This window comes from Anomalospiza imberbis, chromosome 1 (assembly GCF_031753505.1).
Source record: "Anomalospiza imberbis isolate Cuckoo-Finch-1a 21T00152 chromosome 1, ASM3175350v1, whole genome shotgun sequence".
Taxonomy (NCBI): Eukaryota; Metazoa; Chordata; class Aves; order Passeriformes; family Viduidae; genus Anomalospiza; species Anomalospiza imberbis.
Genome location: NC_089681.1, coordinates 2,794,022 through 2,818,537, shown reverse-complemented (window position 1 = coordinate 2,818,537; position 24,516 = coordinate 2,794,022). Strand labels below are relative to the sequence as shown.

The following is a 24,516-nucleotide window of genomic DNA, read 5'->3' as shown; positions in this document are numbered from 1 at the left end:
GGCGTGTCACAGGCGTGTCACACACCTGCTGCTCAGCCTGGCGCTGGGCGCACTCGCGCAGGGGGTCGGCCTTGAGGGGCAGGCGCAGGCGGTGCACGGTGCGGCTCTCGCAGCTCTCCAGCTGCAGCCGGATGTCCTTCAGCTGCGAGATGTAGCTCCTGCACAGAGACTCGTCCTGCTCTCCTGCGGGGACACGGGGGGCGGATCAGTGCCCTGGGACACCACGGGGACACCGTGGGGACCCACAGTGACACCAGGATGGCTCAGCACCGTGGGGACATCCTGGGGTCCCATAGCAGGGAGAGGGGACAGGGGGATGGCTCAGCACCATGGGGACATCCTGGGGTCCCATAGCAGGGAGAGGGGACACCCTGGGGACCCACAACAGGGAGAGGGGACATGGGGATGGCTCAGCACCATGGGGACACCCTGGGGACCCACAACAGGGAGAGGGGACACGGGGATGGCTCAGCACCATGGGGACACCCTGGGGACCCACAACAGGGAGAGGGGACACCCTGGGGACACCCTGAGGTCCCACAGCAGTGAGAGGGGACACGGGGATGGCTCAGACTGTGGGGACAACACGGGGACCCATGGCAGGAAGGGGAGGATGCCGGGATGGCTCAGCACCCTGGGGACACCCCGGGAGCCAGTGTGAGGAGCGGGGAGACTGGGACATCTCAGCACCATGGCAATACCCCAGGGACACCACGGGGACCTGCGGATGCCCAGCACCCGCGGAAACCCTGGGGACCCCCACCCTTCAGAGGAGGCAGAGAGGGCACACCCACCTTTCTCCTGGCTACGCAGCAGCAGCTCGTATTTGTGAGTGCAGGCGTTGTAGTCGCGCTCCACCTGCAGCCGGTCGTCGGGCTGGAAGCTCTGGGAGTCCTGGCTGTCCCGCAGGAACTCCTGGTAGTGGCTCTCCAGGCTGGACAGGACCTGACGCACCTCCTCGGCCGGCAGCGTGCGGAACTGGGGGGGAAGGGGGGCACGACGATGTCAGCCCCTCCTGGGACCCCTGGGACCCCCGTGCCGCTCTGGAACCCCCAGGAACTCACTGTGACGTGCGTCCAGGACTGGATCTGCTGGATGTGCCGGGTCAGGTACTGCCAGGCGCGGAGGCTGCGCAGGTCCTGGTGCAGCTGCTGCCACAGCCCCAGCAGCTGCTGGTGGGTGGTCTCCAGCCTGTGGGGACGGGGTGTTAGAGGGGGGGACACAGGGGAGCTCGGGTGGGGGTGCAGGGTCACTGTCCCCACCTGTGCACGGCGTCCAGAGCCTCCTTGTTGGGGGGTGGCAGGAGGAAGCAGACCGAGGGGACGACGGCCTCGCTGCCACCGGCGCTCAGCACCCGCCACTGCTGTGGCTGCGCGTGGTTCACCAGGGCACAGGTGTCATTCTTGTGCACCGTCACCTGCGAGGTGGGGGGTCAGGGTGGGGTGCGGGCCCTTGTGTCCACCTGTGCCTCTCCCATCTTCCCCAGTGTCCCACCATATTCCCCTACGGGACTGGTGTGGTCTTAGTCTGGGTGGGGGACCCCTTGTGTCCCCTCATGGGGCTGGGGGTAGCATGAGAGAAGGATGGGAGGTCCCCCATGTGTCCCCACGTCCCCCAGGGTGGTGTCAGATCAGAGAGGGGTTCCTCCTGTGTCCCCCCATGGGGCTGGGGCAGCATGAGAGAAGGGTGGGAGGTCCCCCATGTGTCCCCATGTCCCCCAGGGTGGTGTCAGACCAGAGAGGGGTTCCTCCTGTGTCCCTCATGGGGCTGGGACAGCGTGAGAGAAGGGTGGGAGGTCCCCCATGTGTCCCCACGTCCCCCAGGGTGGTGTCAGACCAGAGAGGGCTTCCTCCTGTGTCCCCTCATGGGGCTGGGGCAGCATCAGAGTGGGGTGCTGGACTCACCATGTCTCCCCACATCCCCCCCACAGCCTCCCCAGGGGAACCAACCCTAATCCAACCCTCGTGTCCCCCACACCTCCATTTGCTTGTAGTCGCAGACGGCCTGGATGGGGGGCCGGCCCTGCAGGGGAGTCGAGGGGCTGCGTGGCTTCAGCTGCACGATGGTCCTGGCGCGGCGGGAGAGACCCCCCAGCTGCGCCCCCAACTCCGCCAGCTGCTCCTTCTGCTCCTGTGGGGGCAGGTTTGGGACCCCTCAGGATTTGGGGTGTCCCATGGTGTTGAGGGGCATCGGAATTTTAAGGAGATCTCAGATTTTTTTTGAGAGAGCTTAGTGATATCAGGAGGTCCCAAAGGATTTGTAAGCTCTTGGGATTTGGGGGGGGCGGTGTCCCAGGAGCTTGGGGAGGGGTCAGGAATATGAGGCAGGGGGGTCGCCCCGGTCTGTTGCAGCAATGGACGTGTTGGGGTCACCCCAGGGGCTGCAGTGGGGGTGGCACCCCAGCACTCTGCAGCTGGACACCTCAGGGGCTGCTGTGGGACTCTGATTTTGGGGGTCACGCTGGGGGCTGCAGGGGGCTGTCACCTCAGAGTCGCCAGGGGCTGGGGTCACTCTCCACGTGGGGTCAGCCTGGGGTTGCCATGGGGCTGGGGACCCCCTGAGGATCTCGGTGGGGTCCACTTGGGCTGTCCCCCTGGGCTCCCACTTGCCCTCGCTACAAGGTCATGCAGCAGGGTCCCCCTGCGGATCTTGGCAGCGTCACCCCAGGGGTCACTGTGGGGGTCCTCCGGGGTCTGGGGGTTCTCCCTGGGGATCTCGGGGGTGCCCTCACCACAAGGTCCTGCAGCAGGTCCTCAAGGCGTGTGACCGTGGTGCCGCGGTCGCAGCTGAACTTGCGCCGCATCGTCTCCTCCGTCTTCCGCAGCAGCTCCTCGGCCTCCCGCACCTCGGCGAAGAACTGGGGGGCCAGGGGTCAGCACTGGGGTCACGCCCTCCCTCCCACTCCCAGCCCCTCCCTGGCACCCCCCCACCCCGTACCTGGAAGTAGTTGGTGTTCTCCTTCAGGTGGGTCTCGATGCAGCAGCAGAGCTGCAGCATCCAGCTCCACTGGGTCTGCAGCGCTGCCAGGAACGCCTGCAGGCAGCGGGGGGGACACCGGGGCTGGCACCGAGGGCACCAGCACCGGAACAGGCACCCACACCCTCACCTGACCTGCACCCACACCTGTACCCGCACCTGATCTGCACCCACACCTGCACCCACACCTGACCTGCACCCGCACTGCTACAGGCTGCCACACCAGTGACCCCCAGTGCCCATTGCACCCCACACTGCTGACCCCCAGTGCCTGCTGGAACCCATACTGCTGACCCCCAGTGTCCATTGCACCCCACACCAGTGACCCCCAGTGTCTGCTGCACCCCACACCAGTGACCCCCAGTGCCCAGTGCACCCCACAACAGTAGCCCCCAGTGCCCGCTGGAACCCATACTGCTGACCCCCAGTACCCATTGCACCCCACACCAGTAACCTCCAGTGCCCGCTGCACCCCACACCAGTGACCCCCAGTGTCCATTGCACCCCACACCAGTGACCCCCAGTGCCCGCTGCACCCCACACCAGTGACCCCCAGTGTCCATTGCACCCCACACCGGTGACCCCCAGTGTCCGCTGCACCCCACACCGGTGACCCCCAGTGTCCGCTGCACCCCACACCAGTGACCCCCAGTGTCCATTGCACCCCACACCAGTGACCCCCAGTGTCCGCTGCACCCCACACCAGTGACCCCCAGTGTCCATTGCACCCCACACCAGCGACCCCCAGTGTCCATTGCACCCCACACCAGTGACCCCCAGTGCCCGCTGCACCCCACACCGGTGACCCCCAGTGTCCGCTGCACCCCACACCAGTGACCCCCAGTGTCCATTGCACCCCACAGTGACCCCCAGTGCCCGCTGCACCCCACACCGGTGACCCCCAGTGTCCATTGCACCCCACAGTGACCCCCAGTGCCCGCTGCACCCCACACTGCTGATCCCCAGTGCCTGCTGCCCCCCACACCAGTAACCCCCAGTGCCCGCTGCACCCCACACCGGTGACCCCCAGTGTCTGCTGCACCCCATACCAGTAACCCCCAGTGACCGCTGCACCCCACACTGCTGACCCCCAGTGCCCAGACCCTCCTGAACCACCCCCTCCCCAACCCACCAAGGCCCCAAGGTGCCCCTCAGATTCTCCCAGCCCCTTCAAGTCCCCCAAGGTCACTGAGACCCCCAGGCCACCTCCAGATTCCCAGCACCCCCCAGTCCCTGCAGCCCTCCAGCCCCCCCTCACGCCCCACCATTCGCCCCCGGCCCCACGCCCACCTCCAGTGTCTGTGCCCCGGGGTGCTCCTCACGCAGCAGCCGCTCTCCCGAGCTCCGCAGCTCCTGGATCCGCCGCTCCCGCAGCTCCAGCTCCCGCATCAGCGCCTGGGCCGGGGGCAGGGCTCACACACGTGTGCGGGGCCGGGGGTCGGGGGGTTCAGGGCTCACACACGTGTGTAGAGCCGGGGGTCGGGGGGGTCAGGGCTCACACACGTGTGCACAGCTCTGTGTGTATGGTTACACCCGGGGCTGTGTGTGCAAGGGGGGCTCTGGGGGTGCTCAGAGGGTTATGGGGGTTCTGGGTGTGGGGGGCACACGGGGGCTCAGTGCTGCAGAGCAGGGAGGGGACCACGTGACACAGCCACGTCCGTGTGTGGGGATGGCACACGTGTGTGTGTCCATGGGTGTGTCCACGTGCAGCAGCTGTGTCCTCCATGCGTGTCTGCCCACATGCATGTCCATGCCATGGCCATGCCCATCTCCGTGTCCATGTCCACACCCATCCCTGCACCCGTGTCCATGCCCATCCCTGTGCCCATGTCTGTGTCCATGCCCATCCCCATGTCCATGCCCATGTCCATCCCCATGTCTGTGCCCATGTCCATGCCCATCCCTGGGTCCATGTCCATGTCTGTGTCCATGCCTGCACCTGTGCCCATGCTGCATCCGTGCCTATGCCCATCCCTGTGTCCATATCGTGTCCATGCCCATCCCTGTGCCCGTGTCCATGCCCATCCCCATGTCCACATCCATGCCCATCCCCATGTCCACGTCCATGTCCGTGCCCATTCCTGTGCCCACGTCATGTCCATGCCCATCCCCGTGTCTGTGCCCGTGTCCATGCCCATGTCGTATCCATGCCCATGTTGTGTCCATGCCCATGTCCATCCCTGTGTCCATGCCCATCCCTGTGTCTGTCCCTGTGTCTGTGTCTGTGTCCATGCCCGTGTCCATGCCCATCCCTGTGTCCATATCGTGTCCATGCCCATGCCTGGGTCCATGTCCATGTCTGTGTCCATGCCCATCCCTGTGTCCATGTCTCATCCATGCCCATATCCACGTCCATGCCCATCCCTGTGCCCATGTCCGTGTCCATGCCCATCCCTGTGTCCATATCGTGTCCATGCCCATCCCTGTGCCCGTGTCCGTGTCCACGCCCATCCCCATGTCCGTGTCCATGCCCATTCCTGTACCCATGTTACATCCATGCCCATCCCCATGTCCACGTCTGTGTCCATCCCTGTGCCCATGTCTGTGTCCATGGCCATCCCCATGCCCATCCCCGTGTCTGTCCCTGTGTCCATGCCCGTCCCTGTGTCCATGCCCATCCCCATGTCCATGCCCATCCCTGTGTCAGTCCCTGTGTCCATGCCCATGTTGTGTCCATGCCCATGTCCATGTACATGCCCATCTCCCTGCCTGTGTCCATATCGTGTCCATGCCCATCCTTGTGTCTGTGCTTGTGTCCATGTCCATGCCCATCTACCTGCCTCTGTCCATATCCATATCCGTGCCCATCCCCGTGTCCGTGCCCATGCCCATCCCTGTGTCCATATCATGTCCGTGCTCATGCCAGTGTCCATCCCTGTGCCTGTCCCTGTGTCCATGCCCGTGTCCATGCCCATCCTCATGTCTGTGCTTGTGTCCATGACCATGCCCATCTCCGTGTCTGTTCCTGTGTCCATATCGTGTCCATGCCCATCCCTGTGCCCATGTCCGTGTCCATGCCCATCCTCATGTCTGTGCTCGTGCCAGTGTCCATCCCTGTGCCTGTCCCTCTGTCCATGCCCGTGTCCATGCCCACCTCCGTGTCCGTGTCCATGCCTGTGTCCATATTATGTCCATGCCTATCCCCATGTCCATCCCTGTGTCCGTGCCCATTCCCGTATCGTCCTCGTGCCTGTGCATCACCCGCCGTGCCCGTACCGAGTAGCTCTCCTTCTTGGCAGCCATGGCAGGGTTGTTGTGGCTCCAGTCGAAGGCCACCTCCTCCTCCTCGCGCTCGCTCAGCCACAGCAGCTCTTTGGTGGCGGCACTGACGAAGCCATGGAGACTCTCCAGGTGCCGCAGCCGCGACTTGGAGGAGTTCTGGGGAGGCACAGGAGGCTGCTTTGCAGCTCCGTCCTCGCCCTGCACGGCCTCATCCCCACAGGGCTGCCCCCTGCACACCCTCTGTGCCCCCTTATCCTCGTCCCCACTTCCCCCCACCAAGTCCTGCATCCTCCTGCCCCACATCTCCCCATCCTCCTCCCAACACTCACCCCCGGCACAACCCCCACACCATTGTCCCCCCTCCTGTCACACCCTCCTCCAGGCAGCTCTCTCCCATGTCACCCACCCCGCCAGGTCCCCCCCATCTCACACCCCACCAGCAGGGCCCCCTCATGGCACACACCCCCTCCCCAGCAGGTCCCCTCATGTCCACCACCCCCCATGACCCCCCCAGGCCACACGTCCCCATCAGGTCCCACCATGTCTGCCCCCCATTCCTGCCCACCCCTCCGGCCTCACCAGCAGCTTGGCGTACTGCAGCTCCAGCTTGCCCAGGCACTCCCGGTACGCGCCGCTGGGGCTGGGGGACAGCTGGGTCTGCAGGAGACACCATCAGCCCCAGGACCCCCACCCCAGCTGCCCCCCTGCACCCCGCAAGGGCAGTGGAGGGGCCGCACCAGGGGTGCAGGGGTGGCAGGGGATGCCCTCGGGGTATGGTGCTCCCCACCCTCCCGGAGCACCCCGGGCCCCAGGGGCTCCAGAACAAGGGCATAGCCGTGGGCACAGCCAGGATGGGCTGCTCTCCCCAAACTGCCCCCCAACCAGGCTGTGCACAGCCCCAGGAGCAGAGGTGGGTGAGCCCTGAGGGCCTTGGGGAGCAGAAAGAGGAGTGGCCACAGTTCTTCAGGGATCCCGAGGCACAGAGCAAAGGCAGCCCCACAGGAAATGCTCAGGAGCAGGGGAGGGACCCATTGAAGCACAGTGGGGACAGCCCCAGAGGACCCCCAGGACTTGGGGATCCCCAGCACCCTGCAGGGTCTCACCTCGTCACCCCCAGGACCAGGGGGTCCCCAGCGCCCAGGGGTCTCACCTCATCAGCCCGTGCCCGCTCCACCTTGGCACGGAACTCCTCGATGGCGCGGTGCAGCCCACGGTGGGCGCCCAGGTGGGTCTCCACGGTGGGCAGGTCCGCGCCCCACTCGGCCGTGGCCACACGCCGCTGGTTCTCCTCCACCCAGGCCAGCAGCTCCTGCAGGTACCGCAGCGGAGCCTCGTCCGGCTCCGGCCGCCGCTGCGCCGATGTCACCGACACGGCTGTCACCGCCGTCACCGGCGCCCCCGACTTGAGCCGCAGGTTGTACTCGGTGCGGATGGACACCAGGCGCTCGTGCAGGCGGTACACGCTGCGGGGAGGGAGGTGTCACCAGGGCACAAAGGCCACGGGGACTCCTGGGGCGTGAGGGGCTTTGGGGTGCACAGGGGTTGCAAGGGGGTACAGTGGACATGGGGAGTTTGGGGACACGAGAGGCTTTGGGGGCATGAGAAGCTTTGGGGCATACGGGGGTCACAGGGGGGTTTTGGGGAGAGTATGGGGGGCTTTGAGGGGTACAGGGGACACGGGGGACATGGGGGTCACAGGAGGCTTTGCAGGGCTTTGGGGGGCATAGGGGTGGCTGGGGGTGCAGGGACCATGGGGGGCATGGGGGTCACAGGAGGCTTTGCAGGGCTTTGGGGGGCGTAGGGGTGGCTGGGGGTGCAGGGAGCATGGGGGACATGGGCAGCACAGAGGACACAGGGGACATGGGAGACACGGGAGACATGAAGGGCTTTGAGGGGCAAGGAAGGACAAGGAGGGTTCTGGGGGGACAGCGCCATGGGGACAAGCCGTGGGGACCCCCGCAGCGCCCGTACCGACGGTACATCTGCTCGCCCTGGGGGTGCCGCCCGTCCTTGAGGGTCTGGACGTCGTTGAAGAGCAGCCGGATCATGGCATCCGCCTTGTCCAGGTCCCTCTCCACCTCTGCCGCCTTCTGTGGCGCCTTCCCAGCCGCCAGCAGCCGCACGTCCTTTGGGGGCAGGGACAGTAAGGGCAGGGCCATGGCCGGGGCTGCTCCCACCAGGACCCCCCGCCCCGGTCGGGGCCACCAGCACTCACTGCCTGGAGCAGAGCATCCGCCTGGTTCAGCTGCTCCTCACAGAGCCCCGACTCCATCTGCAGCTTGGTGACCACGCGCTGCAGCCGCTCCAGCCTGCAGGGACACGGGGAGGACACAGAGGGACGTGGTCAGCAGAGATCAGGTCCTGCCCAGGGGGCAGCTGTCCTGGCCATGCACAGCACGGGTCCTGTCCATGCTGCATCCTGCTCCCAATCCCCATCTTCCTTTTCCCATCCCCGTCCCACTTCCAACCTCAATCCCAATCCCCCACATCCCATCTCATTTCAATCCCCATCCTGCCCCCCATCCCATTCTCAATACCCCCCACCCCCATCCCACCTCTTCTCCCCATCCCATCCCACCCCCATCCCCGCTGTCCCCGATCCTGCCCCCATCCCTCTCGTGCTGTGCCGTGCCGTGCCGTGCCGTGCTCGAGGCCGGCGGCCGCAGAGGTTTCCCAGCAGGAGCGGTGACTCACAGCCCTGTGGTTCCCCCTCGGGGGGGCCGGGACACCCCACCCCGGCCCAGCCCCGCGGTTTGGCAGCGGCAGGGGGGTGTGGGTGCCAGCGCGGCCCTGCCCGGCCCCACGGCCCCCCCCCCCTCTACTCGCCTCTCGAACTCCGCCCGCAGCAGCTTCTCCCGCTCCAGCACAGCGACGTGCAGCCGCCCCCACTCCTTCTCCACGTCCAGTGGGTGGTACCCGGGGGGCACCTTCAGCTGTCCCGACTGCACCGCGCCCTGCACACCCCAAATGTCATGCACTGCCCCAAGGGTCGTGCCGGGCACTGCCGCGGGACCCGCGGAACCCTGGCACCATCATTCCCTTGGGACCCACCCCATACCCCCAAGACCCCTGGTACCTTGGGACCCACAGCCCCTCGGACCATCATCCCCTTGGGACCCACCCCACACCCCCAAGACCCCTGACACCCCAGGACCCACAGCCCCTAGAACCATCATCCCCTTGGCACCCACCCAGAGCCCCCCAAGGCCTGCAGGACCATTATCCCCTTGGGACACACCCCCGGCTTCTCGAGACCCCTGGCTACTGGTACCCCCACACCCCTCAGGACCTGAGGTCCCCAGGGTCTCCCCCTCAGCCCCCCCCCCACCCCTTGGGATCCCAAGCACCCAGGACCGTCACCCCACAGGACCCCACCTCCAAGCCCCACCCCAGCCCTTGGCCGGTACCTCCAGTGCCTGGAAGATGGCTTTGGAGCGGTTCTTGTCGGCCTCCCGAGCCGGCAGCTCCGTCTCCTTGAACTTGAGGAACTGGCGCCAGAGGATCTGCCGGGGGGGGGGGGGGGGGTACAGCTGAGTGGGGACCCCCAGCCACTGCTGCCCCCCTCCCCAAACATCCGCCCTCCCCACCCTGCAATTTTCCATGTGTGCAGAGCCGGCGGGAAGGAAGTGGCCGTGCTGGGCTTTGCCAGCGGTGACTCATGGCAGAGCCAGGAGGGTGAGTCAGACGGGGCCCCCCCTCATGGGGCACCCGGCTCTGGCATGGCTCTGAGTCCCCGAACCCTGCAGACCCCCAGACTGGCAGCGGAGGGGGCTCCGTGGCCACAGCCGCACCCCGGTCTCACGGTGACCCACTGCCTGGCACAGCTTAGCTGGACGTGTGCTGCCATGGGGGCTGACACAGTGGACACGAGCCACCCACGGTGGGGCCACAGGCCAGCAAGGATTCTGCCACACACTGCCCCGGCTACCAGTGGCTCCCGGGGTTGGTCACCCTTGTGGCAGCACCGTGATCCCCGTGGCCATGCCAGGCCATCAGCACCGTTCCTGTCCCCACTGCCATGCCTGTGCCGGTGGCCTCACCTCGATCTCCTCGTAGCTGGCAGGGAGGCGACGCTCCTCAAAGAGCGCCGAGTGCTGCCGGCTCCACTGCAGCAGCCCCGTCACCACCTCGTAGTACTCCTGCCAGCGCAGCTGCAGCTCCTGGGGAGGGGGACAGGTGTGGGGCTGGGGGTGATGCTGCAGGGGGTGGCAGCAGCGCCCCAGCAGACCCCCAGCACCCCAACTCACGTTGGCCTTGACGCCATCCTGCACCTCGGGCACCCGCGGCATGGCATCGTACAGCGAGGACACGTAGGTGATGATGGACTTCTCATCCGGCTGCGCCACGTCCACGTCTGCGGGGAGGGAGGGGGTCAGCTGGGGGACCCCGTGGTGGGGAGGGATGGGGCTCCACAGAAGGACCCCCCCAGTTCACCCCAGCCCATACCTTCGGGGTCCAGCAGCCGCGTCACCCCCAGATCCCGCTCGGCCACGGTGAAGGCCTGGTCCAGGTTCTCCAGGTTGCTCTGGCGGTACACCCGGCTCATGTCGATCAGCATTGGCCTGCGGGTGGGGGTCAGCAGGGGTCAGTGGGACTGTGGGAACCCCAAAATCCCGAGGAGGGCAGGTCCCCCCTTTTCTGGGGCCTCCCCCCCTGCCTGTACTCCTGCCAGGCCATCCCACACCGGGGACACCGGTGGCAGGAGAGACCCCCACAGCCAGCACAGGAACAGGATGGGCTGGGGATACACACAGTCCCCAGTGGGAACCCCGACACAGTCACAGCCCCCATGTCCTGTGAATTGGGCACCCCAGCCCTGCATGGGGCTGACACCGTGGGCCCCCCCTGGGGCTCCACGGTGGGGCCAAGCTCAGTGTGGCAGTGCCGTGGTGCAGAGCACGGCACAGCTGTGACACGGCACTGTGCAGGTGACTCCCCCCCAATCTGACACAGGCCTGCACATATTTTCTCTCCCCAGAAGCACGCAGCGGTCCCAGCAGGACCCGTGGGGACCTGCCTGCCACCGCCCTGGCACGCCAACAGTGGGCACGGCACTGCAGCACAGGCTGATGGGCCGGGACTCGTCAGGAGCACGTGCTCGCATCGCCCCGAGTAGGATTGGCACAGCTGCCCCGTTGAACACAAGGTCAGCACAGCTGCCCCATGAGCATGGGATCAGCACGGCCGCCCCATAAGCACAGACACAGCCACCCCAGAGAGTACAGGATCAGCATAGCCACCCCATAAGCACAGGTATGGCTGCCCCATGAGCATGGGATCGGCACAGCCACCCCATGAGCACAGGATCAGCACGGCCACCCCATAAGCAGAGGTATGGCTGCCCCACAAGCATGGGATCAGCACAGCCACCCCATAAGCACAGGCATGGCTGCCCCAGTGAGCACAGGATCAGCACAGCTGCCCCAGTGAGCACAGGATCATCATAGCCACCCCATAAGCACAGGCACAGCTGCCCCACGAGCATGGGATCAGCACGGCCGCCCCATAAGCACAGACACAGCCACCCCAGAGAGTACAGGATCAGCATAGCCGCCCCATAAGCACAGGTATGGCTGCCCCATGAGCATGGGATCAGCACAGCCACCCCATAAGCACAGGCACGGCTGCCCCAGTGAGCACAGGATCAGCACAGCCACCCCATAAGCACAGACACAGCCACCCCAGAGAGTACAGGATCAGCATAGCCACCCCATAAGCACAGGCACAGCTGCCCCACGAGCATGGGATCAGCACAGCCACCCCATAAGCACAGGTATGGCTGACCCATGAGCATGGGATCAGCACGGCCGCCCCAGTGAGTACAGGATCAGCATGGCCACCCCATCAGCAAAGGATAAGCACGGCTGCTCCAGTGAGTACAGGATCAGCACGGCCACCCCATGAGCACGGGATCAGCACAGCTGCCCCAGTGAGTACAGGATCAGCACGGCCACCCCATGAGCACGGGATCAGCACAGCTGCCCCAGTGAGTACAGGATCAGCACGGCCACCCCATGAGCACAGGATCAGCACGGCCACCCCATGAGCACACGCCTGCCCATGGATCACACGGCACCGCCACGGCACCCACCTGTGCCGGTGGATGATGGCGTTGAAGAGGCGCCCGTCCCGCCAGCTGGTGGTGAAGTTGTCGCAGCGGAGGCCCTGGTAATCCTCCACCATCCGCTGTGACCACAGCAGCAGCTTCTCCTTGGCTGTCATGTCCTCCGACTGCCCCGTCACCTGGATGTCTGAGATCTGCCAGGACACAGCTGTTACTCTGGAAACTGGCACGGGCACCAGCACGGGCACTGGCACAGTGACACTCGCTGCATGGCACTGCCAGTGACACCACTCCTGACCCACTGGGGACCAGACCAGCCCGGGGAGGCCCCCAGCACCACGGAATCCTGGCCCCTCGGTACCACTGCCCCGCCGGGCTCACCTGGAAGTGGAGGATGATGGTCCAGATGAGCCCCAGTGTCAGTTTGGGGTTGCCGTCGGCGATGTCATCGTTCCGGATGTTCACCAGCTTCACCTGCAGCGCAGGACACACGCGGCTCAGGGATGGGGGGGCCCGGCACAGCCCCGGGGGTCAATGGGCATCCCAGGTGTCCCTCCCCATGCTCACCTGCCGATGCTTCAGGTAGTTGAGGGCAATCTGGACATTCTGCAGCTTGTGGAAGCGCATCCGGCCCTTCTCCCGGGGCTGGGGAAGAGGAGGGTGGTGAGCTCAGCCACGCTGGACACATCCCTGCTGTGTCCTGCCACCGCAGCCCCTCCGTGATGCCACAACACGCCCCCCCACCACCCCCCCGCCACGGCCACGGCCCCGCCACGATGCCACCACACCGTCCTGCCATCCCGGCCGCCGCCACCCCCGGCGCCGTCCGGCCCCTCCCAGCGCCGCACATGCCGATGGCACCCCGCCCTCGCACTTTGCCCCTGCCGGGGTGGGGACGCTCCCCATGCTCCCCCCGTGAACCCGGCGGCACAGGCTGTTCCCACGCCACGCCCGGCAGCACCGGGACCATCACAGCCGTGCCGAGGGGAGCCGAGTGCCCGGCGTGCGGGCACAGCAGCCACTGCCCGGGCAGGACTGCTGCTGGCCCCAGTGCCAATGCACCACGGTCCTGCCAGCGCTGCGTGCGTGGCCACCGTGGTCCCTCGTCATGCAGCTCGCCGGCACGCTCCAGTGTCCCCTCAGCAGGACCAGGAACTGCCAAGCTGGGTGAGCCCCCTAAACTTGTGGGTCCCGGCCGGGGTCCCCTTGGGTCCTGCCCAAACACACCCCCCAACATGTTCCTGCCCCACGGCAATGCCGACATTGCACCAGCTAAGCCCAGCTTTGGCTGCCGGGAGAGCTGGGGACTCCATGAACCCCCTTGTGCCACTCAGCAGCAGACCGGGGTCGCTCCCGTCCCACAGAAAGGGGCCAACGTGGACCCGCAGCCGCTTGGGGCCAGGGCCAGCCCTAGTGTGAGACCCAGGGAGTTGGTGGCCACGTGCCGCCCCGCTTGCCAGCCACCCCGCAGGGCATGCCAGAAGCCAGAGTCCGGCTCCAGCCTGACACCCAGCGTGGTGGGATCACTCCCAGTGATGCTGCTTGTGGAAGATGACTTCTCTCTTGCTGCTGCCACTGAGTTCTGGCCCAGGGAAACCCACCCCCACAGCTCTGGGCGCCAGGGGGGCACCAGGACAGGCAAAGCATGCAGCAGAGCACTGGGACAGCACTGGGACAGGCACGGCACACGGCACATGGCATGCAGACCCCCCTGGGACATGCTGGGCACTGCTCCGTGCCGCTGTCACGGCACTGCTGTCTCCGGCCGCCGTGCGGGGCCGCGCCAAGAGCTGACGGCAGAACCACTCACCAACCGCAAGGTCCGCAGGACGTCGCGCTCCCGGGGCTGCCCCGGCCGAGCCGAGCCGAGCGGAGAGGAGCAGAGAGAGGAAGGAGAAGGAGGAGGCAAAGGCGGCGGTGGGCCGGGGGCCGGCGCCAGGAAGCAGAGAGGGCACCAAAGCAAAGAGAGGTTAGAGGCAGGGGCAGGGGGCGCGGGCACTCCGGGGTCACCGCGACAGACCGACGGCCAAGCAGGACGAGAGGGAACAGAGGCAGCGAGCGAGGGCGAGGACGAGGATGAAGATGAGGACGGCCGGCGGAGGGGTGCCCGCGCGTGGCGGGGACTGGGGGACAGCGCGGGCAGGGCAGAGTGGCACCTACCAGTGTGTCACCCGACAGCACCTCCAGCAGCGAGATGAGGTTGTGCCCGTCCCGCAGGTCCTCGTACAGGTCGTTGACATGGCGCTGCGCCTGCGGGGAAAGCGACGGTGTCAGGGGGGCCGGGGGCAGCTGAGCACCCCCCACCCCTGCCAGCCAACACCGGGGTGGGTGCCCAGTGACCCCCCCCCGCCAGCGCAGTGGGTGCTCACACACAGCCCCAAGTGCAGCTGGTGTCCCCAGTGCCACGATCCCCCCCCCAAACACACGCAGCAGCTCCCCCTGTGCCAGGATGGATCCGGCATCACTCTGGCATCACTCTTGGCATGCAGAGACCCACCGTGAAGGGGTCAGAGCCACTGCCTACAACAGTGGCAGCCCCAGGGGGAAAGGAGGGTGTGCAAAGAGGAAGAGCGCAGTAGGACAGACAGAGAGAGAGGAAGGACCTACCTCTGGTCGCCAGTGCTGCGCAGGGCAGAGAGAAGAGAGCGGTTAGGAGAGAGCTGAGAGGGGACCCAGGATGGGCAGAGCGTGGTGGCACCACGATGGCACTGCAGGGTCAGGGACATGTGGAGACACACTGCGGGGGCTGGGCCATGTCCCACTGTGTGCCAGGTGCCAAGGTGGGGCTCTGCCTGTGGCAGGGACTGGGGGGACTGGCAGCGGTGGGGCAGGACTGAGGACGTCAAGGCACAGGACACATCCCCAGGTGCCAAGGGCACCGTTCCCTCCTGGCATACTGGGAGGGCAGCAGGAGGGCAGATCCCACCTGGAGGACAGAACCCCACCATGGAGGCAGCTGAGAGGCCTGGACCAGAGGTGCGGCACAGGAGCACCGGCACTGGCACCGGAGACCCTCCACTGCCACGTCCTCGGCTGTACCAGCACACGGGGCTGTGGCTGGGGGTGAATTGGGGCCGGGGACTGCTGGGGCAGTGGTGCCTGCTGGACTGGAGGTGCCCCGTACCTTGATAAGGTGCTTGTTGACCCATTTGGTGAAGGTTTTCTTCTGGACACGATCTCGCTCATCTGCAAGAGAGGAGAGGGACAGGTGAGCCAGTGGCACCAGGGTCGTGGCACAACAAAAATCAGGCCCCGCTGGTGGCACCGCAGGGCATGGCTGGCGCAGGAAATGATGAGCCAACCGCTCTGGGGAACCACGGTGAGTCACGGGGGTGTGGGGAGAGGAAACAGCTAACGGGGATCGGCCCCAGCGTGCCAGCACCATGCCAGCACCCAGCAACCCTGAGCACTGAGATTAGATCAGTTGGCCAGAGCGTGGTGCTAAGGTTGCAGGTTCAACCCCAGTGCGGACAAATTAGGAGTTGGACTTGGTGATCCTTGTGGAACTCCTTTCAACTCGGAATATTCTGAGCCTACTGGGAGCAGGAGGTGCCCACCCAGCCCTGAGCCCTCTGGCACTGCTCTGAGGAGCCCCAGCTCTGCCCTGGGCCCAGTGGGCACTGACTGAGCGGTTTGGGTATGGTACGGAGACAAGGCCATGGGGTGTTTCTCCTGGCACCACCCTGGCACAGTTCCAGCCCCACAGGCAGGGCCCTGGTGGGATATGTATGGGATTGAGGTGATCCCACGCACCATCTGCACTGCCAGAGCTGTGGGACACCCCAGGACACCCTCAGGACACCCTTCTCTGTGGGCACAGGGCCAAGCAGGGCTGCAGTGAGTCACGGCGCTCCCTGCCCGCTGCCCTGTCATTAGGGGATGGCATGGGAATGGTGACGCATTGGGATGGGAACCCGGGATCGCACAAGCACCCACCCCCCCCAGCACCCGCTACCAGCACCCACTGCCCTGCACCCCACTAACCCCCCAGCCAGCACTCCTGTCCCCCTGGGTCCCCAGTGTCACCTCCAGTGCCACACCCTGCCTGACGCCCAAGAGGGGTCGGTGGCCAGAAGTGACACCCCATGCACATGGGGCGATGCCACCGGTGCCGCGGCAGCCGCTACGCCCCCCTGCCCTCGCCGTGGCGAGCCGGGTGCTGCGTGCCGGGTCTTGCCCTGCTGGAGCGTGCCGGGATCTGCCCACGCGGCACCCAGCGCCCCACAGCCAACACTCCCCGCCGGGAGAGCACCCCGGGGGTGCTGCACAACCCGAGCCGCCCCGCGGGCCCACGGGCGCTCAGCGGCACAGCCAGGGCGTGCCGGGCCAGGAGTGGCCACGGTGCGAGAGGAAGAAAGGAAGGAAGGAAGGAAGGAAACGTGGGGCACACTGCGCGCCGAGCGCGGGGCACCGACACCAAACCCCGGCACCCGCGCCCACAACCTTGACACCCGAGGGGTCCCCGGAGCGGCGCCCACCCCGCGGCGGCGGCACAGGGAGAGCCGCGGCCAGGCCGGGGCGGCCAGGCAGGGCGTGGCAGGAAGCGACCGAGGGCACCGGGGATGGAGCTGGGCGGCGGCGGGGGGTTTTGCTGCAGTCTGCCCCACAGCCGGCCCCGCAGACACCGCCCCAGCGCGGGGGTCTGCCCCACAGCCTGGCCGGAGATATCGCCCCGGCGTGTGGGTCTGCCCCACAGCCCGCCCTGGCTACACCAACCTGGGGACACCGCCCCGGCATGGGGCCCTGCCCCAGGGACACCGCTCTGGTGTGGGGGGCTGCCCCAAGGCCCGCCTGGGGGCCCACAGCCCCGGGGACACGGACCCAGCATTGGGGACCCCGCCCTGGCGCGGGGGTCTGCCCCGCAGCCTGCTCTGGGGGCACCGCCCCAGGTGGGGATGCCACGGTGGGCGGCCCCCCCACGCCCCCCCGCGCGGTACCTTTGCGGCCCTCGGCCGCCCGCAGCACGGCCAGGTACAGGTTGTCCTCGGAGCCCGTTCGGGCGGCCACCGCCGGAGCGTCCTCCGAGCTGCGCCGCGGCCGGGACATGCTGAGCCCCGACACCCTGAGCCCCGACACAGCTGCTCTCCCTTCCCGCTCCGCCGCCGGTCCCACCGCGAGTGGGGCGGCCCGGGGAGGAGACGGGGCTCTCTCCCCCCGCCCCCCACGCCCCACGCCCCGACCCTGCCCACAGGAAACTCCTGAGCTTTAACCCTTCCCTCCCTGCGCCTGCGGGCGGGATGGGACACGGACCCACGGAGCAGCCACGGGACGCTCCACGGAGAGCCGGCACCCCCAGCCCCACACACGGGGCCGCGAGACCCCCGGATCTGCGAGCGCGGGGAGCGGGACCCTGGTTCCTGAAGATCGGGGGGCTCAGAAACCTCGCACCCCTCACCCAGGGCAGCCAGACCCCCTGCCCCACACATCGGGGCCTTGGGACCCTCAGGTCCGTAAGTCCGGGGGGGGGGTGGGGCCCACAGCCTGGGGCTGTTGGACCCCCAGCCACCACACCTCAGGACCACCAGGTTTCCAAGCTCTGGAGGCTCAGGTCCCCCGAGTTTCCAGGTCAAGACCCTCCTTGCCCCTTACAGAGGGTCCCCAGAACCCCTCTGGCTCCATGGTCAGGAGCTCCCCAGCACCCCAGGCCCCAGCCGGGACCTTCAGTCCCTGTGGGGGTTTTGGCACCACCCGGTGCCACAGCCCAGGGACCACCACAGAACCCCCCAGCCCATTCCCTGGAGCTGTTGGACCCCTGCTCCCCCCACCTGGGGCTCAAGCCCCCAGGTTCACTAGCCCCAGTCCTAGGTCCCACATTTGAGGGGCTCAGATCGCTGGGGCTCCTCTTGAGGCGTTCAGGGTCACAATGTCCTGGGCTGCAGGATCCCCAGGATGGGGGACTGAGCCCCACAGACTCCCCCTATGTGCCCCCATGCACACACCAGCCCCACCAGCAGCTCCGCTCCCAACAAGCACCCCAGGACAGCACCCCACACGCTGCCCTGTGCCCTACAGCACCCGCGGGCTCTCACATCGGGTGGGGGCATTGGCAGCAGTGTAGGAATCCCCCCTCCCCAGGGATTCACCTCTCACCGCCCTCCCCCAATGGGTGACAACGTCAGCTGAGGGGACTACAGGGCAAATTCAGGGCTTGTGCCCCATTGGGTGCTGCATCCCCCCGGGATGTCCCTCCCCGGGGACCCCCAGGGTGGCTGGCACGGGCTGAGAATCCCCAGCCCCTTGGGGTGACACAGAGCTGCCAGTCCTGCCTATCACAGCACCCATGTCACCAACGTCACCCACGCCATCCACGGCAGGGGTGGCAGCTGCTGGGGAAAGGGCAGCTGTGGGTGCCCTGGGCGCTGCCAGCTTGGCCTAGCCAACACCCCAAGACCTAGATCTGCACCCCAACACACACGTCAGTGCCCTAAGGCCCACTTCCTGTGCCCCAACACCCATGTCTGCACCCCAACATCCATGTCTGCACCCCAATACCCATGTCTGCACCCCAACGTACATGTCTGCACCCCAACACCCCCGTTCTGCAGCGGCGGGCATTGCCCATCCTCAGTGCGGAGTCCAAAGGACACGGGGCCGTGGCCTCCTCCTGCCGTGACTCACGGTCCAACCGCGCGCCGGCGGCGCCCCGGGAGCCCCGCTGGCCCCCGCCCACCCGTGACACCCACCCCGACACCCACCCGTGACACGCTGTGGGTGCGGGGGCCCGTCAGGGAGCGGCAGCCGCGGCCGGGCCGATGCCCGCTGGGACAGAGCCAGCGCGGCCGCCGCGGAATGCGGGCGGCACCGGCCCGGCCCCAGCCCCGGCACGCACATTTTTCCGCCGAGAGCGCATCTGGCACAGGCACATCTGGCACAGGCACATCTGGCACAGGCACATCTGGCGCCCGGAGCATGGTGGTAGCCCTGCTGACGCACGTCGGGGGAGGCAGGGACACCCCGGAGCCGCGGCTACCGCGACACGGCCGAAGGAGCCGCCGGACGAGAGAAGGACACGGCGGTGACACTGCCAGGGCGGTCACAAGGGTGGCACCGCTGCGGTCTGGCACCGCGCTCACACGGCCCGAACCGCTCCCGACGTGCCGAGCCGGGACCGGCGGGATCTGAGCCGAGACCGAGATCCTGGGATCGATGCGGGGTGAGGGGCGGAACGGCGCCCCCGGCACCGGCACCCCCAGCACCGGCACCCCCGGCTGCGGCACCCCCAGCACCGGCACCCCCGGCTCCGGCAGGTACCGACCGGGAGGACGCGGCGGCGTCAGAGCGAGCGCTTTGAAGACCTGACGGGGCGGCTCCTGGCACCGTCCCCGGCGGCTCCCGGGGCAGGCGGCGCCCGGCTCCCGGCCCTGGCAGCTCCCGGCTCCGGCGGCTCCCGGGCCAGCCGGGCCGGCCGGGCAGGAGCGCCTCAGTCTCGCCCGCGGGTGCCGACGCCACCGGGCCGGCCCGGCTCCCTCCCACGGCGTCTCCCACCCTCAGGGCTCCGGGGGAACCCCCGGGACCCGCCGAGCCGCCCCCACCTCGACACTGCGCCGGGCACCCGCACCCCGCGGCACCCGTGGGCGCGGAACGGGCGCTGCCGCCACCGGGGGTGCACCCAGCGCCGTGGTGACACCCAGGTGACACCGCCACGCACCAGGCCAGGACAACGGGGCAGCAAAGCACTGCGGTGGCCCGGGGACCCTACTGCACCAGGGTTGGGGGAGACCTCGAGCCCCATGCCAGGCAGTGCCAGGAGGCACCGGGCGCCAGCAGCGAGCGGGGATTGGCACCGGGGGGAGTGTCAGGGCCCGGGGACAGGGGGACAACACGGGGGAGGGGGGCAGCACAGGGGGGTCCCCGCGGCGACACGCGCAGGGGGACCTGAAAGGGCAGGATGGGTACACGGGCCACTTGAGGGCAGGGGCTCCCCAAGATGTGGGAGCACGCCAGGGTGGGTGGGCACGGGGAGATGAGCTGGGACAGACACACGGCGTGCACACACGGACACACAGACACACAGACAGACACTGGCACATGCACACAGGGCACGCACACAGGTGTGCAGTCACACACACGTGGGTGTGCAGGGGCGTACACATACACACACAGAGAACACATCTGTGTGCCACTGCGTGTAACACATTTGTACACACACACACACACACACAGAGAACACATCTGTGTGCCACTGCGTGTAACACATTTGTACACACACACACACACACACACACAGAGAACACATCTGTGTGCCACTGCGTGTAACACATTTGTACACAGACACACACCAGGACACCCTGTGCACACACACACACACACAGAGAATACATCTGTGTGCCACTGCGTGTAACACATTTGTACACACACACACAGAGAATACATCTGTGTGCCACTGCGTGTAACACATTTGTACACACACACACAGAGAATACATCTGTGTGCCACTGCGTGTAACACATTTGTACACAGACACACACCAGGACACCCTGTGCACACACACACACAGAGAGAATACATCTGTGTGCCACTGCGTGTAACACATTTGTACACACACACACAGAGAATACATCTGTGTGCCACTGTGTGTAACACATTTGTACACAGACACACACCAGGACACCCTGTGCACACACACACACACAGAGAATACATCTGTGTGCCACTGCGTGTAACACATTTGTACACACACACACACACACACAGAGAACACATCTGTGTGCCACTGCGTGTAACACATTTGTACACACACACACACACACACACAGAGAACACATCTGTGTGCCACTGCGTGTAACACATTTGTACACACACACACACACACAGAGAGAGAACACATCTGTGTGCCACTGCGTGTAACACATTTGTACACACACACACAGAGAATACATCTGTGTGCACTGCGTGTAACACATTTGTATACACATGCGCACACCAGGACACCCTGTGCACACACACACACACAGAGAACACATCTGTGTGCCACTGCGTGTAACACATTTGTACACACACACACACACACACAGAGAGAACACATCTGTGTGCCACTGCGTGTAACACATTTGTACACACACACACACACACACACAGAGAACACATCTGTGTGCCACTGCGTGTAACACATTTGTACACACACACACACACACACACAGAGAACACATCTGTGTGCCACTGCGTGTAACACATTTGTACACACACACACAAGCACACAGAATACATCTGTGCCACTGCGTGTAACACATTTGTATACACATGCGCACACCAGGACACCCTGTGCACACACACACACACAGAGAATACATCCGAGTTCCACTGCGTGTAACACACTTGTACACACACACACACACACACACACACACAGAGAATACATCTGTGTGCCACTGCGTGTAACACATTTGTACACACACACACACACACAGAGAACACATCTGCGTGCCACTGCGTGTAACACATTTGTACACACACACACATGCACCAGGACACCCTGTGCACACACACACACAGAAAATACATCTGTACCGCTGCGTGTAACACATTTGTACACACACACACACACACACACACACACAGAGAACACATCTGTGTGCCACTGCGTGTAACACACTTGTACACACACACACACACAGAGAATACATCTGTGTGCCACTGTGTGTAACACACTTGTACACACACACACACACACACACACAGAGAACACATCTGTGTGCCACTGCGTGTAACACACTTGTACACACACACACACACAGAGAATACATCTGTGTGCCACTGCGTGTAACACACTTGTACACACACACACACACACAGAGAACACATCTGCGTGCCACTGTGTGTAACACACTTGTACACACACACACAGAGAATACATCTGTGTGCCACTGCGTGTAACACATTTGTACACACACACACACACACAGAGAACACATCTGTGTGCCACTGCGTGTAACACATTTGTACACACACACACACACACAGAGAGAACACATCTGTGTGCCACTGCGTGTAACACATTTGTACACACACACACACACACACAGAGAACACATCTGTGTGCCACTGCGTGTAACACATTTGTACACACACACACACAGAGAATACATCTGTGTGCCACTGCGTGTAACACATTTGTACACGCACACACAGAGGCACGCAGACACACACACAGACATGCACACACATGCACACACACACACAGACATACACAGACATGCACACACACAGACATGCACATGCACACACACACACAGACATGCACACACACACATGCACACATGCACACACACACACAGAGACATGCACACACAGAGAGACATGCACCCACACAGAGACTTGCACACGCACACATGCACACACACACACAGAGACATGCACCCACACACACATGCACGCACACACACACACACTATGCACGCACACCCACGAGTGTGCAGCAGCTCACTCCCATGCACACGCACCTCCCCACAGTCACACGCGCAGCTCACACACGCTCACATGCACGCCTGTCCGCACGCGAGTGCACGGACACACACCGGTGGACACACGCGAGGGACGTGCACCGCACACAGGTGCGAGCGCGCACACAAACACGCACAGAGGCGCACACAAACACACACGCACACATTTACACAACCACCCCTTCCCGGCAGAGCCCGCCCCAAACCCAGCGCAGCCCAGCCTGGCCCTGAGGGCGGGTTCACAGAGGGGGCGTTGCTCGAGGGGGGGGATCCGCGCACACCCCGCCCTTCCCTGTGTCCCCCCGCCCTCCCGCCGCTCCCGGGTCCCCCCCCGTCCCGCCGCTCCCGCATCCCCGCCGCGAACCCCCCCCCGCGCTCCCCTCCCGCCCCGGGACCCCCCTCGCTCCCTCCCCCGCGTTCCCCCGGCCCCGCTCCCCTCGGTCACCGGTGCAGCAGAGCCGGGCGCTCAGGTACCGCCGCCGCTCGGGCCCGGAGCCGCCGCTCAGCCAGTCCCCACCGGGACCAGACATGGCCGCGCCGCTCCGCCGGACGGGACTGCACGGGACCCCACCATCCACCGACCGACCGACGGACCCACGGCCGGGACCGACCAGCGGCACCGGGCGGACGGGACGGGCTGGGGGGGGGGAAACGGGCGGGACCCGCCCCGCTCCGCCCCGCCCTCCCCTCAGCGGCCCCGGCTGCGCCACCGCCCGCAGCACCCGGGGAAACCGGAGGGATCCGGGGGGAACACCCCGTCCCTGCAATCCGGGGGAACTCCATCCCACACTCCGGGGCGATGTCCGGACGGGACACCCCCTCCTGCACTCAGGACCCCCGTGCTGGGACTCCGCACCCCACACAGCCGGCACCCAGCACTCCCCTTTCCCCCCCAGCCGCACCCCTCTGCCCGCAGCCCCCAGGACCAGCCGGTACTGCGGTCACGGGGCACCCCGACATCTCCAGCACCCGCGTCCCGGCCCCTCCACACACACAGAGCTCCCGGGGGTGGGGGCAGCTCGTGCCCCCCCGGCACGAACCGCTTACTCCAGCACCCATTCCTCCCCGCTTCTTCTCCCCACAGGGGTCCCTGTGCCAAGGGGAGCACTCAGTGTTTTCCGGCGGGTGTTTTCCCCACCGACGCCCCCCAAGCTGCCGGGACCCGCTGTGCCCCCGCCCCGCGGTCGGACGAGCCCGCCAGCACACGCAGGGCCGGACCTGTTTGTGCTGGGAAGGGGCCTGCGGCGGGGACGGGGGTCCTGGGGGATGCCACGGCATCCCGATCCCCTCAACCCCCGGCCCGCAGTTCACCTTCTCCTGGCCCGCAGCAGCAACAGCAGCAGAGCGAGAAGCCCATCGCGCGTCCTGGCCCGGCGCCCCCCGCCCCGCTCGGCGTCCGGCCGCGTCTGGTGGGAGTGCAGCGGAATCCGTGCCCGGAGCGCGGCCAGAGCGCGGCCAGTGACTCACACAGCCCACGGTCTCCGCCAGCCCGGCTCCTCCTGCTCCTGGGCAGCGCGGAGCCCAACCCCGGCCGCTCTGCTGGGACCCCCCAGTCCCGCACGGCTGTGGGCAGAGCGCAGCGGGCAGCTGGGACAAAGCTGGAGGGGCTGGAACCACCAGGCAGGGACACGGTCATGGACACAGGCATGGCATGGGCATGGGCATGGGCATGGAATGGCACAGGGTCCCGACCAGGGAGGCACTGGAGTGGTTTGAGGTCGGCTGCAGCCCATGCCAGCACCCTGGGTACTGGGGAGGCTGCTGGGGCAAGGCACATCCCTGCTGCGGGGAGCACGGGGGTCTCAGGGGGTCTCG

The 24,516-nt window shown here is 66.0% G+C and overlaps 1 protein-coding gene across 1 annotated transcript in view; it reads right to left on the bottom strand.

Annotated features, from left to right (window-relative positions):
* Positions 1-24,516, bottom strand: part of PLEC (plectin) — a 93,136-nt gene that overhangs the window by 54,014 nt on the left and 14,606 nt on the right. Inside the window, exons 3-25 of the mRNA XM_068177291.1 lie at positions 15,387-15,448; positions 14,423-14,512; positions 12,830-12,907; positions 12,644-12,736; positions 12,290-12,456; positions 10,645-10,760; positions 10,446-10,552; positions 10,239-10,358; positions 9,606-9,701; positions 9,025-9,152; positions 8,414-8,507; positions 8,170-8,324; positions 7,349-7,661; positions 6,778-6,855; positions 6,193-6,354; positions 4,267-4,371; positions 2,938-3,033; positions 2,732-2,857; positions 1,978-2,130; positions 1,263-1,417; positions 1,065-1,191; positions 795-978; positions 26-183 (exon numbers count right to left, since the gene is read on the bottom strand). Of these exons, the coding sequence (XP_068033392.1) occupies positions 26-183; positions 795-978; positions 1,065-1,191; positions 1,263-1,417; positions 1,978-2,130; positions 2,732-2,857; positions 2,938-3,033; positions 4,267-4,371; positions 6,193-6,354; positions 6,778-6,855; positions 7,349-7,661; positions 8,170-8,324; positions 8,414-8,507; positions 9,025-9,152; positions 9,606-9,701; positions 10,239-10,358; positions 10,446-10,552; positions 10,645-10,760; positions 12,290-12,456; positions 12,644-12,736; positions 12,830-12,907; positions 14,423-14,512; positions 15,387-15,448 (2,963 nt within the window). The remainder of the gene's footprint in view (positions 1-25; positions 184-794; positions 979-1,064; positions 1,192-1,262; positions 1,418-1,977; positions 2,131-2,731; positions 2,858-2,937; positions 3,034-4,266; positions 4,372-6,192; positions 6,355-6,777; positions 6,856-7,348; positions 7,662-8,169; positions 8,325-8,413; positions 8,508-9,024; positions 9,153-9,605; positions 9,702-10,238; positions 10,359-10,445; positions 10,553-10,644; positions 10,761-12,289; positions 12,457-12,643; positions 12,737-12,829; positions 12,908-14,422; positions 14,513-15,386; positions 15,449-24,516) is intronic.